Raw genomic sequence first — 13510 nt, 5'->3', positions numbered from 1 at the left:
CCCGTGGTTCACAGGCTCACGGAGCTGCTGTGAGTGAAGGTGGGCCAGGGTGCCCTGAGCTGGCGACACCTCCAGCACAAGGCAGCCATGTCCTCGCTTCCCGTAAGCACTTCAGCTGTGCAAAGAAAGCCTTGATCGACTCTTCCACATGTGATCAGATACTCTGAGATGCTTTGGGGACCTTCATTAAGTTAGGTTCTAGATGAGGAGCAATGTTCAGACACAGGCCCTCACAGCAACCCACAGGCACAAGTGCACAGCCAGGGCTGTGAGACAGGACCCTGTCGGCAGTGCCATGAGGCTGCTCAACTGACAGATGAGAAATTCTGACCCAGTTCTGGCAGGTGCGCTGCATGCAACAGGGTCCCCTCACCCTGCCTGTGACCACGGGGGCCCTGAGGACAGAATCCACAAGACAGTGATGGAGAGCGTTGGCCAGCATCTCCCAAGAGCCAGAGGTGACGGCAGAAAGCCCAAGGACAATGCATGGGAGGTGGGGGCGGCTAGCAGGCCGCCTGCTCCCCTCTGTGGACGGGGCGAGGCCCAGACACCAAGCTGTAACGGCCAGTGCTTTACCAGGGACTGCCGTCTGGGGCTCAGCAGAGCTGCCAGTGGGAGGACGAGCCCGCGGCGAGCCCCACGGCCACAGAGGCAGCAGCACCCCGTGCCTGGCTGCCCGGCCAGCACACAAGCACTGTGTGGGGCAGGGCCGCAGAGCAAAGGTTGCTGGCATCAAGGACAGAGAACTGAAACACCTTCTGATTCTCTCTCATGTACTTCTCAGAACAGGAACGACACTGCCTCCGAGAAAACCACATAGCTGGGCTGCTGGAAATGACCCAAATAAAGCATCTGCTGTCCAAGGAAGCATCTCTTCCGCCTGCACAGCGCCTGCCCCTCCACACCTGTCCCTGTCCTGAGTGCCCCTGTCCCAACACGATGGCCCTCCGCCAGTGCCATGGGTGCACTGACTGCAGCCCTTGGTAGCCTCCGTCCGGTGAGCTCCCGCCCTCAACGCCGAGACTGTCGGCCATGCGGCTCCACAACCCCATGCCTCCCGCATTTGCGGCCCCAGCCCCACGGCCTCCGGGACACGGCCCGCGAGGTCTCACCCTGAGCTCAGTCACCCCCCCTCCATGGCGGGCTCTCCCAGCCCGCGATCCCTCCGCGGACAGCACACTCAGTTTACCCCCTGCCCCTCGCGGCGCCCCCCGCGTCTGCTCGGGGGGAAGGAGCTGCTCCCCACACCCTGGCAAAGCGGCGGGCAGAGTGCGGGTGTCCCACCAGCCGGCGTGCGGGCACGGAGTCAGGGACATGCCACCGCCAGCAGCCGCTACTGCTTCGTGACTCTGCTCAGACTCTCGCGGCTCTGAGGTTCCCGCCCCACGAGCCTCGGGCACAGACAGTAGCTGAGAATAAATCCGAGGTCTCAGCATGAAACTCTGACCAAAGGGACCTCACTGGGGAACTTCTCTGTGGCTCTGTTATGCTTCATCAATAGAAATACACGGACCTGAGAACGAGCAGCCCTTTGAGCGAGGACAAGGAAGGTCCCAAGCAAGATCAAGAAGCCTGAGACGCTGCGCCAGGGGATCGGGCGACGCTAATACTCGTTTCCGTAACGTTAGATCTGCCTCCTGCTTTATGGCTTCCAAGACCTTCTCCTACCTTCTCCCACACGTTCCGCTCGGCCACCCTGCCAGACCCACATGCTACCTCAGTTTACAAATCAGAACACAGGCCCAGGCGGGTCAGGGATGGGCAGAGGTCACTGGCTTACCAGGTGGCTCGGCATTCACAACTCTGCACAGATGTTCTCTTCAGAGCCTGGCGAGACCCCAGGCCAAGTCCCCCCGCCGGCCGAGGCGCCCGAGCCCCAAGTGTGTGCGGGCTGCGAAGCGGCTTGCACAGACGCCTTGCGCCTCCGGAGCCCCCACTCGCTGCAGGCCACTGGCCGGGGCCACCGCGGTGCTCACAGATCAGCACGCACTCCTGACACAGTAATGGCACCCCAAGCTCACGCAAGACCAGACAGTCTCAGGAGTGAAGGCCTCTGGCCGAGAGGCCATTCTGCAGGGCCCCAAGGCTTGATGTGGGGGGCGGGAGGGAAGCGTGCTTAGCAGTGAGGGGTACAGAGGGGCTGGTCGTGACCCACCACTGGGACCCACCACCATCCTCACACAGGCCCATGAAGCCCCAAGAGCTCTCCGTGGCTCCTTCTGTCAATCGAGGGTGACCTTGATACACAGTCAATACAGTTTTTTTGAAGATTTTATTTATTTGAGAGGGAGAGAGCGAGAGCAAGAGAGAGAGCAGGAGCTGGAGGGAGAGGGAGAAGCAGACTCCCCGATGAGCAGGGAGCCTGATGTGGGGCTCGATCCCAGGAGCCTGGGATCATGACCCAGGCCAAAGGCAGACGCTTAGCTCCCCTACCAGGCTCCCCACATCCAATACTATTTCATCTGTGTTTTTCTTAAAACTGATAGCATTTTTATTTTTTTAAAAATTTTTAGGGGCGCCTGGGTGGCTCAGTGGTTTAAAGCCTCTGCCTTTGGCTCGGGTCATGATCCCAGGGTCCTGGGACGGAGCCCCGCATCGGGCTCTCTGCTCAGCGGGGAGCCTGCTTCCTCCTCTCTCTCTGTCTGCCTCTGCCTACTTGTGATCTCTGTCAAATAATAAATAAAAACCTTTAACAAAAATTTTTTTTAAAGATTTTATTTATTTGACAGAGAGGATGAGAGATCACAAGCAGTAGAGGGAGGGAGAAGCAGGCTCCCCACTGAGCAGGGAGTCCCCAAACCACCCGTTTCAGTCCTTATTTGCTAAGTGTCCTTTCTTTCTGCCCGGGGGAGTCGGGGCAGAGGGCGGACGGCCGTGACAATTCTCCCTGATCACCCAGCCAGGCAGTGCCAACACCGGCTGCGGCGCTAAACGACACTGCATCCTTCAGTTTAACAGGCACGACTGTCATTCCTCTTAGTCCCGCTGTTGCCATGTCACTGAGTTTGGCCATCCAGCCCATGGGCCCCCTTCCCGCCTCTCAGGAGCAGCGCGTGGCCCGGGGAAGCCGAGAGCAGCCGGCGCCGGCCCTCCCAGCCTCTCCTGGAGGTCAGGACGGCGCGGGCCAGCCCTGGGCCCGGTTACACGCTCGGAGCCCGACTGTGGACAGGAAGGAGCACGCGCCGGGCGCATAGGAAGCTTCCCCAGAGCTGGGCTCTCCCGCCTTCCCGGAAACGCTGCCGGCTGCCCCGTCCTGCACACGATGCCCGGGCAGCTCGTGGCGAGGCCTGCTCGCTATGCGACGCCGTCTACGCCCGCAGCGTGGAGTGTTACCCACTGGCGCATCGCAGGTCACACCGCCTCTGGGGCAGTGCCGCACACGGTGGGCACTCGGGACGCCGAGGACCGCGTGCATCGTAAGCATCCCTACCGCTGGGACCCTCTCGCCTACTGGCCGCAGCCCCCACAGGGAAGCAGGAGGAGAAGCACTCTTCACCACAAGCAAACTCTGTGATGCGGCCCAGTGGTGACCAGCAGAACAGCAGCTGGCGGTCACTGCTGCGACACCATCACAGGGATGCTCACGTCGCCGTCCCCACAGCCCGTGAGGCTGCTCTGATGGTGGGCGGCCAGAGTCCAGGCCCCGAGCACGACGTGTGGGTCACAGCGCACGGGAAAGCCCTTCTGTGTGCATTAGCAACGCCGTGGCCCCCGTGCAGGCGGCGCCAGAGGGAGGACCCCGGCGGACAGCCCAGCGCAGGACCACCTCACGGCCCGGGCAAAGCAGGGGGCAGAGGCCCTGCAGCGCCCAGACCTCTCTGCGCCCTGTTTCCTCCCCTGTAACACAGGGCGCCAGCTCTCCGGATGGTCTACAGCCTGAAGTACACGTTACAGGACGCAGACGAGGCTTCGCGGAGGCGATCCCGATGCAGAGGCTGCAGCGGCCGCGCGGGCTATCGTCCTACTGCGTCTCCCAGGCAGCCGGCCCCGGCCCCCCGGCCCCCCCGGCCTTGGACGGCGCCCCGCACGAGGCAGACGCGCACGACGTCTGCTCAGTGAACGCGGAGCTGGTGCCCTCCACCCCCGGGACGGACGAGGACACTGGATGCTCAGGGCTGAGGTCACGAGGGAGAGACCGCACACAAGCCCTGGGCTCAGCTGAAGAGACTGCGGGGCCGCCCGGAGCTTGGGGGCGTCGGGGCGCGTGGGGCGCGTGCGGGAGTGGCCCGCAGACTCGGCGGGCGCGACAGTGACCCGCTGGCGCCCCCGCGTGCCTGCTGTCAGCGGCCCGTCGGCGCGACGAGGGAGCCGCGCTTGCTCTGGGAAACGCCGCCCGACAGCAGGACGCCGGGGGCACCAGCTTGCCCGCGGCCGCCCTGCAGCGCGTGTGGGCGGTGGCGGTGCGGGCACGGAGCGGGCTCGGGAAGCCGCACAGCGTTTCTGGGCCATTAGCGTCCACGGGTGTCAGCAGTGGAGCCCTCCACGGCATACCACACTGTTCAGGGAACACTCAGGCTCGTCACAACCATCTTCCCCGCCACTTCTCTGTTTACTTCAGGGCACACAGGACACCCGGACCTGACCTGCCATCCCTGCCCCCCCACAAACTTCCCGCAGGGGCGTGAAGAGGTGCCCTAGCTTCGGAACGGCGCCTGACGGTTTCAAGAGAAATCAATGCCTCGGGATACAGATGAGCCTCAAGGAGACCGCAACTGTCTTTTTTTTTTTTTTTTAAGATTTTATTTATTTATTTGTCAGACAGAGAGAGACAGCACAAGGAGGCAAAGTGGCAGGCAGAGCGCGAGGGAGAAGCAGGTTCCCCGCCGAGCAAGGAGCCCGATGTGGAACTCGATCCCAGGACCCCTCAGCCCCTTAACCGACTGAGCCACCCAGGCCGCCCAGACTTCAGCTTTCATACACACGATTCAACTTCAGCATGCCACTGCCCAAAATCAATTTTTATATTTCTGTTGGCAACGGTTTCAAACTACACAGCAGGAGGGATAATTAGCCCATTTGCAAAGCACAAAAACTTGAAAATGCAAGACATGCTTCAAGCTCCCAAATTTCTTTTCATGGCAAAATGTCATTTCCTCCTCAGAATGAGAATGAGACCCTGACAGCCAAGAGTAAGAACGCATGGGCGGACCTCGCCTGCCAGATGAACCACAATCTCAGCCTGCAGAATTCAGCCAAAAGCCGGCTTCCTAGCTACAGGGAGAAAACCTAGAGTGGAAACATTTTGTCCACATCTCTGAATGAGCAGAGCCAGTGGTGACAAAGCTTAGCTGGGCCTCATCTCTGAGGGTGAAACAGGCACAGTTACCAAAGGCTCCAGGAGCACAGGCAAAACCAGGGCGGCCGCCCCACCCCTGGAGGGGGGTGACTCGGGCGGGGCGGGGGCAAGACTCCTGACAGTGCCTTTTTCTTGAGTTCTGACTGTTCAATCATGTACATGCTTCAGGTATTTGAAAACGACTCCAAAAGAATAAGTCCAAACCCTAAAATTAGGAATAAACAGAAGCAAATGAACCTAATGGAATATCAAATTTCATACAATTATGTGACCAATTACTTTGCTTTCAACCCCATTATTCTAACTGTATAGTTTGTTTTTTTTTTTTAAAGATTATGTATTTATTTAAGGTGGGGGGGAATGAGAATGAGAGAGAGAGAGCATTGGAGGAGAGAGGCCAGCTGGGAAAGCAGACTCCCTGCCAAGCAGGGAGCCAGATGTGGGATGCGATCCCAGGACTCCGGGATTATGACCTGAGCCGAAGGGGGAAGCAGGCTCCCCACTGAGCAGAGAGCCCGATTCGGGGCTTGATCCCAGGACCCGGCGATCATGACCTGAGATGAAGCAGAAGCTTAACCCACTGAGGCACCCAGGCGCCCCAACCTGAGCAAGTTCTTAGGGAAAAATAGGCCTTCTCTAAATAGACACAAGAAGAAATATAAAGTCAGAAGAATCCTATTTCCGCATAAAAAAAATGAATCTGAGATTGAAAACCTTCTCACAAGGAAAGCCCTATACCAACTGGTTTTGCCAAACAACTCTTCCAAACACTGAAGGAAGAAAACATCAGGCTCACACAAACCCTTCTGGGAACACACAAGGAACACTTCCTACCTTGTTTTATGAGACCAGCACGAACTTTAACACGGAAACCTAACAAGGACAATACAAGAAAGTACCACTATGGACCAACCTCCCTCATGAATTAATCCTAAGCAAAATATTAACAAATAAAATCCAGCAAAAAGAGAATACACAGAGATCAAGTCGGGATTATCGTCATGTGGCAAAAAAATTTTAAATTAAATCACCACACTAACAACAACAACAACAAAATCACTTATCCCAAAAATGCAGAGAACACATTTAAGAAAACTTAATGTAATTAATTCATGATTTAAAAGAAAACCTTAGCAAACTAAAAACAGAGGAGAACTTTCATATTTTGATAACAAACATCCCAGTAAAGCCACAGCCGGTGTCACAGGCGATGGTCAGCCACTGCAAGTTCTCTCTCCGGTCCTGGGAGGGACACAGGACACCTACTCTCCTCGCTTCTGCCCAACACTGCACTGAAGATCCGAGCCAAGGCAAGAAGCCAGAAAAATAGAAATGGTTGTTGCACTGGAAAGGAAAAAACTTATCAAAGGACACCCCTGAGAGAATGAAAGGCAAACCCACAAGACTATTAAAAAAAGTCTGCCATTCCTATGTGTATTCAAAATAATACAAAGAACTCCTTCAAACCAATAAAGAACAAAGCAGACAACCCCATCGAAACATGGGCAAGAGGTAATTATTTCAAGAAGAAGATATCCAAGCGGCCCACAAGCGCACACAGAAGACCTGCCCCTGCGCATTCACCCGACGTCGGGCAGCAGCGAGCACAGCCCACAGCACACTCAGCCTCCCGCCCCGTAACGCCCACCAGACAGCTAAAATGCAGGAACTGACACCACCAAGGGTCGGACGGCCACGAGCGCGCACACACCGTGGGTGGGGGACAAACACGCACTCACTCAGCGACGCCGCCCCTCGGAGCACACGCACCGGCACCAACAAGCACCTGGGACTGCCCACGCCCAGCGGGAGGAAGAAACTGGGGTACGTCTGCGCCAGGGACTAGACCGCGCCGAGAATGAGCAAAGCTACAAGGGGCCAGACAGACACATGGCACAAGCACAGTGCTCAATGACTGTCTCATTTACACGAGATCAGAGCACACCAACGCCATCGATGGCGCAAAGTCAAGACCACGGGTAAGCTTTGGGGCCCAAGTGCTGCGAGTGGGTCGGAGGGGGCTTCCAGGAAACTTGGCCACATTCTGTCTCTCCGTCCAGGTGCCGCCTGCCTCAAGGCCTGAGCACCTGAGAGCAGCATTTGAGAAAGAGGAACCGTTTAGTAAACGGTTCGGGGAACTTTGCTTGCTGCAGCGTTTGACGCGAGTCTGGCGGCGGAGTGCGGCGGACAGCTCTGTGAGTAAAGGCACCTGGACCGCCAGCACAGTCTGTGAGCAAGTAATAGCATACGTTAACAAACTTCGACGACGACATACTCAGAGAAAGTCACAGCGGGGAGTGTACATTTCAGAAAACTTTTTTTCACTTAGCGAACACGTGCTTGTGACCAGCACCTGGTTTCCTACCACAGTTTATTCTTCCTGCTGGGCAGGGGTAGTCCCAGGTGCTCTCAGGTGCTCAGGCCTTGAGGCAGGCAGTGGGGAGGGGAGGCAGGGAGCTGGGCAGGTGGGCAGGTGGGGAGGGGCTCAGTGGGTGTGGCCAGTGTTGCACTCTCCACTCAACGAAGAGCTTCCAGGCTACAGCACACTGAGCAGTAGCTAAAAACAAATCACGGGGCAGTCGTGGCAACCGGGGACAACATGGAACTCCTGTCCCTTCTGGCAGGTCACGTATGCTCCGTCTTCCAAAAATCGACCTGATGAAATACTTAAGTGTTTGATATGCACTTCAGTGCACGGCCTCAGATTACACTAAGACACATAACAATCATAAAACAAGAAAGCAAAATCTACTGAAAAGTTGACAAAGACACTAAAATCCGGTGGCGCATCTCTGGCCCATGCTTTCGAGCTCGCGGTAATAAAACCCGACCTGTGCAAACCACAGAACTGGTGAGGCTCGCACGAGAAGAACCGTGATGGTCCTCCGAGCCCACGGAGAGGGAGCACGGCAGCCCTACCGCCAGGCTGTTACTGCTGAGGAGGAAATGCAAGCGTTTGGCTTATCAATCTTTCAGAACCGACTGCAGCCAAGAAACGCATTCGGGCTAGCAAGTACTCATTCACCAACTGAGCACGGCGGACGGACGGCGGGAGCACGAACGTGCACTTCGGCAGGCCCACCTGGAAGGGCCACAAAGGCGCGGACTACGGCTGAGTCAAGCGGCACCTGGGCAGCTGCGAGCACCCAAGCACCCGGTGCCACTCGCCTTACGCTTTCGTGGGTGATGTTCTCCCCTCCCTGTCGTGACGTCCTCGCTCGGCTCCTCAAGAAGAGGCTTTGAAACACCAGTCAAACGTCACAGACTCAGAGGAACGACGTTGGTGTCACTTCAAGCCGACGATTCTCGTCAGCCATGAGACAGTTCCGAAGGAATCACTGTCCGTCTCATGCCCCCCCACAACAAACCGCACTCACAGAGCACAGGCGTTCTTCTAAAGGTGGACTGTAAGAACAACCTTCCCGTGAGCTCACTCCTATGTGCCCGTTAAATTTCCTTAGAAAATGGGAGCTAGGTGATAAAATCCATGAGAAGCACACGTTCAGCCAGAAAAGCCTGAGACAACAGAACGGAAGGCACCACGCAGCTTGGGACGCCTCGTGGCCCCCGTCCAAAATCTTCGGAGCACCGTCCCAGATCTAGACAGCTCCTTCTGCTGCCCGAGGAAGGGAACAAGAGTACGAGGTGTTTACAGCGAAGCACACCACGGAGTTCATCCTTGCTCGGTACGTTTAACCGTCAGAAACTCTCTGCACCTGACTTACGAAAACCAGAACCATTTCACACACTCGCCCAAAACATGAACCCCATGGAAGAGGACACCATAAAAACACACAAGAGAGGAAAAGCAGAATCTGTGGAGCTCCAGGTGCAAAGCATCCATACCTGTGGGAGCGCAGTGTTGAGCTGCCTCTGCAAGGAGTCTCGCTCGTGACCGACCTCGTGCAACTTCCCCTGGGTCAATGCCAGCGTTTCCTGAGTCTCTCTCAGCGTGTCCAGAAGACGGTCCTTCTCTTCCAGCATGGACACCATCAGTTGTTCGAAATGTGAATCTGCGTCGGGCTGGGATGGGGAGCGGGACCCATGACTCCCACTTCCTCCTGGGGAGCCTTCGGCTTCGCTGATGGTCGGCATCACCTCGCACATCATCTTGAAATAAAAGACCCAGGCTCTAGTCATTAAGTGCAAAACGGGGGCTCCCGCAAACCTGCAGGTCTGTGTGACTAATACACCGAAGGCTGACCGGCAGCCTCTTTCTTCTCAGCTCTGGCTTTACTCTGAATATAAGTAAGTGGGGGCAAAGGTACACCGGAGTGTGGAGTCCGCAACAACCCACAAGAGGAGCACATCACGGCGCGCAGTAATCCGGGGAAGGGGTAAAGACCCCAGAGACTCGGCTCCCATGAAGAACAAACCCTGTGGCATGTTGTTTGCGAAGCCCCACTTCCCAGTTGCTGGAAACAAGTGTGCTTCTGTGACCCTTTTTTTCCCCCTATTTCCCGGTGGGGGAGAGAGAGGTCGAAACACATGCCGCCCGATCCCTTTTCGGGAAAAGCCCAGAAGGAGCAGAGAGCCCGGGAAGCTGACCATACGAAGCCCACCAGGCATCTTACAGGAATGCGTGCGGTCCGCTCCCGGAGGACGGGGACGGACGGCCCCCTGAGCCCTCGGGCCGGACCGGCGAGCGCTCAAAGGAACCGGGCTCGTTCCGCGCCGGGAAAGGCGTTTTCCAGCGGCTGCAAGGTGCGGCGGTGCGGCACCCGAACTACGCGAGTCCACAGCCCAAAACAAGGGAAGAAAAGGAAACTTGGACAGCGGACACGGAGCCGGTCGCTGCGGCCGCCGACGGCCAGGAAGGAAGGAAAAGTGAAAGGGGAGCACCGGGACGCTGCGAAGGGCGCCCCGAGGGGCAGGGGCGCCGGGCCGGAGGCTGGACCCCCGAGGAGCCGCTGCCGAGCAGGGCGCGCCGGGCGGCGACACCACGACCGCGGTCCCCTCGCACCCGCGCCGGGCGCCGCACAGTCCCCGGACCCGAGGCGGGGAGGACCGCGGACAACGGGAGCGCAGCCCGGGTCGCGGCTTCTCTCGGGCACAGGTCCTCGGCCCCCGCGCCCGGCTGACCGGGGCTGACCGGGGCTGACCCGGCCACCCGGGTGACCGGGCGCCGCGATCGGCGGAGGGGGCGGCGCGCGGCCCCAGAGCCGGTCCCCCGGGGCGCGTCGGCCAGGGGTCCCGCCGGGCTCCCGCCCCCGCGCCCGGGGGCGCTGACAGCGAGCGCCGCGCACCCGCCGCGGGGAGGGGGCCGGCGCCCCGGGCGACCTCGGCCGCGCTCCGCCCCGAGCCTGCCTCGGTCTCCCGCTCCTTTACCTTGCTCGCCGGCGGGAGCGGGCGAGGAGGCTCCGCGGCGGCTCGCGGGCGGCTGCTCGCTCCGGGCGAGCTCGGGGCCCGACGACGGCAGCCCGCGCCCGCGCCCGCCGGCCCCGGGCCCGCAGCGCCGCAGGTACTAAGGCCGGCCCGCGGCCGGACACGGGCTGAGCGCGGCAGGAGCGGGCCCGGCTGCGCGTCGCCGGCGTCAACGTGCCCGACGTCGGGCGCGTCGGCGCAGCGTCAGCGCCGAGCGCCGCCGGCCGGCCCCGCCCCCCCGGGAGGAGCGCCCCGGAGGCTGAGTGCGCAAGCGCCGCCCTCTCAGGTGGGCGGGCCGGGCCCCTCGGGCGACGATTGGCTAGATGCGAGGGGAGAGCCACGCCCACTCCCGCGCCATGGCCCCGCCCCCGACCCCGCCCCGTCCAGGTGGGGGTCGTCTCGCTGTGGCCGAAGCTTGGCGAAGGCCTCTGACCTCGGATCTCCCCTCCCAGCCGCGGGGCAAGCCAAAGGCCGTTATCGAACGTCTACTGTGCATCAGGCTCTGAGCCAGACCCTTACCAGACGCACGTCCGCACACCTTACAGGAGGGCGCGCCCAGGTGCGGGTCACCTGCGGGTGACCTGCGGGCTGCCTCCTCGGGGACCGGAGTCTCCTCGGGACCAAACCCTACAGGACTCCGAAGGACGCGGTTCTGCGCGGGGGCCCGCTCACCGGGGCTTACCTGCCGTACCTGCGGAGGCCCAGGTGGGCCGCGTTTGCTGTGGAGGCCCGTGGGCGCCGTGCGGGGAGAGCAGGCTTGGGAACCGGGAACGGCGGGTTCGACTCCCAGCACATGCTTGTCCCCGAGTGTGGGGCTGGGCAACTCGGGGAGCCCACGGCCGCCTGTGCCCCATCTGCAGGGTGCGGAAATGACAAAGACCTACCCCGGGGATGTTGTAACGGGCGGGGTCCTACAGTGGTTGGGGTCTTCGTCCTCACTCATACTTCTAGTTTGTGCTTAACTTGTAAAAACGCCTGTTCTGGGCCAAGTGCCGTGCTGGCTCTTGCAGACACAGGGATGATAAACACGCCTTTAATAAATCAAAGCAGATGCTGGCCCCTCTCGGTGACACCTGCCTCACAAACTCTCGACAGGCCGAAGGGCCAGGGCCTTGCTGCCGGGACCACTGGCTCCTGTGCCGGTGGTGAGGGAGCCAGGAGCCCCCGAAGTCACCCCAGCCTAAGTGAAGGTCGTGTGGGGAGTGGGTGGATTCCTGACTCCCACTGAGAGCTCCCCGGCAGCAGGCCTGGCTCTGACTGGCTTTCTCTCCTAGGGCCCAGGACCTCTTTCATTCATGGGTCCGTTCGTCCCATAAATAATGGTGCACAAAAATAGGGATTTGTGCCCCTGGCCCAGGGTCTGGAAGGAAGGAAAATTTCTAACTCTCCTCAAGTGTTACAAACTGTGAGTCCAAGTTCAAAGGAGAAAACGTCTGTCTTTAGAGGAAGAGCATATCGTGTAAAATTTCTTACCTTGTATCTGAAAAACTCTGGAATGTTATTAACCAAAGTGATAAAATTTTACAAAAAACGAGTTTTACATGGAATAAAATATTTTTGAAAAGCAAAGTTAAATTTTAAGTCTCAGAGTTACAAAAGACAAACATCTATGTTTCTATTTGACCGTAGTCAATTAGTCCTCCACATTTCCATGTGCACACGTACACTTATATATTCCGGAAAGAGATCTGTCGGAACGTGGCAGTGGTCTTTGCGGGGAAAGGTGGGCATTTTTCATTTCCTTCTTTGTGCTTTTGTGCTTTCCAGACGCTTCATCATAAATGTACATTATTTCTATCATTAAGCAAGACTCCCCCCCCCCCCCCCCCCGCCGCCGCGAAATGTTCTTTTAGTATAACCTAGCCAAGCATGAATCATGAAAACTGGCTTTAGGGAAGCAAAAATGCCTTTTCTACATATCCGTCTATACCGCCCAACTAAACTCTTTCCCCAAAGTAACTATCCAAAAAATACTTTAGAGAATGGGTGGCATCCTTGTAAGTTTCAATCAGGAAAACGATGAGCAAGGGAAATATTTTGCACATTATTTCTAACACTCCTCTTGAAGGTTTGATAAAGAAAACCTGGGCACCTGGGTGGCTCAGTTGGTTAAGCGACTGCCTTTGGCTTGGGCCATAGGTCCTGGGTCCTGGGATCGAGTCCCGTGTCAGACTCCCCCCCCCCCCCCCCCTGTGGGAAGCCTGATTCTCCCTCTCCCTCTGCCTGCCACTCCCCTTGCTTGAGCTCTCCCTCCCTTTCAAATAAATAAAATCTTAAAAAAAAGAAAGAAAGAAAGAAAGAGAAAGAAAACCCAGTAACACGGGAGGGGGGGGGATAGATAGTTCAGTATTACGCCCAGGGTTGTGTTTTTTACAAACGTGCCCACCAGCTCAGCTCTCTGGATGATGTAGTTGTCAGCCTTGAACCTGACCCGAGCCACCTCTCCTTTCTAGAGACTTAAGCAGCTCAGAAGTCTTCCTGTAAGATCAGAGTGTATAGCCTCGCCTGTGTCCTGGTCGCCCACAGGCACCTGCTTAGTTCACAGCAGACCTGGAACCGGAGCCGCAAGTGAACTGGGGACTTTGGATTCCTGGTCCAGCCGCTATGCTATTGTGACCAAGGAGTGGTCTCTTTTAAGGGACCCCCGAAGAGCTATCTATCAGTGGGTCTCCAGTGCTGCCCAAGTAGTCCAGTCCCCTGTGGAAGAGGTGGGGGGCCCGGGCGTGGTGACTTCAGCTGCTAGTGTCAACCCAGCTTGGGTTTCCCGTGTGTCCCTGCTGAGGTGGGAGGCAAGAAAGGGAGAGGGGGAAAGAAAGACCCTCGTACTTGCTTTTCTTCTGCCATTCTCGA

At 58.1% G+C, this 13510-nt stretch overlaps 1 protein-coding gene across 4 annotated transcripts in view; it reads right to left on the bottom strand.

Moving 5' to 3' along the window:
- Window positions 1–13510, bottom strand: part of PPFIA1 (PTPRF interacting protein alpha 1) — a 71954-nt gene extending 58444 nt beyond the window's left edge. For 2 of the 4 annotated variants that reach the window (XM_045066317.1, XM_045066321.1), the window contains exons 1-2: window positions 13487–13508; window positions 9143–9406 (exon numbers count right to left, since the gene is read on the bottom strand). In XM_045066317.1, the coding sequence (XP_044922252.1) occupies window positions 9143–9406; window positions 13487–13504 (282 nt within the window). In that variant the 5' untranslated portion in view covers window positions 13505–13508. Of the gene's footprint in view, window positions 1–9142; window positions 9407–10624; window positions 10847–13486 lie in introns of those variants that run through there. The other 2 variants (XM_045066326.1, XM_045066315.1) reach the window with 2 other exon arrangements.

The sequence above is a fragment of the Mustela putorius genome, unplaced genomic scaffold (assembly GCF_011764305.1).
Source record: "Mustela putorius furo isolate JIRA1106 unplaced genomic scaffold, ASM1176430v1.1 tig00000127_pilon_pilon_pilon, whole genome shotgun sequence".
NCBI lineage: Eukaryota > Metazoa > Chordata > Mammalia > Carnivora > Mustelidae > Mustela > Mustela putorius.
This window is presented reverse-complemented; position numbering and strand designations above follow the sequence as displayed.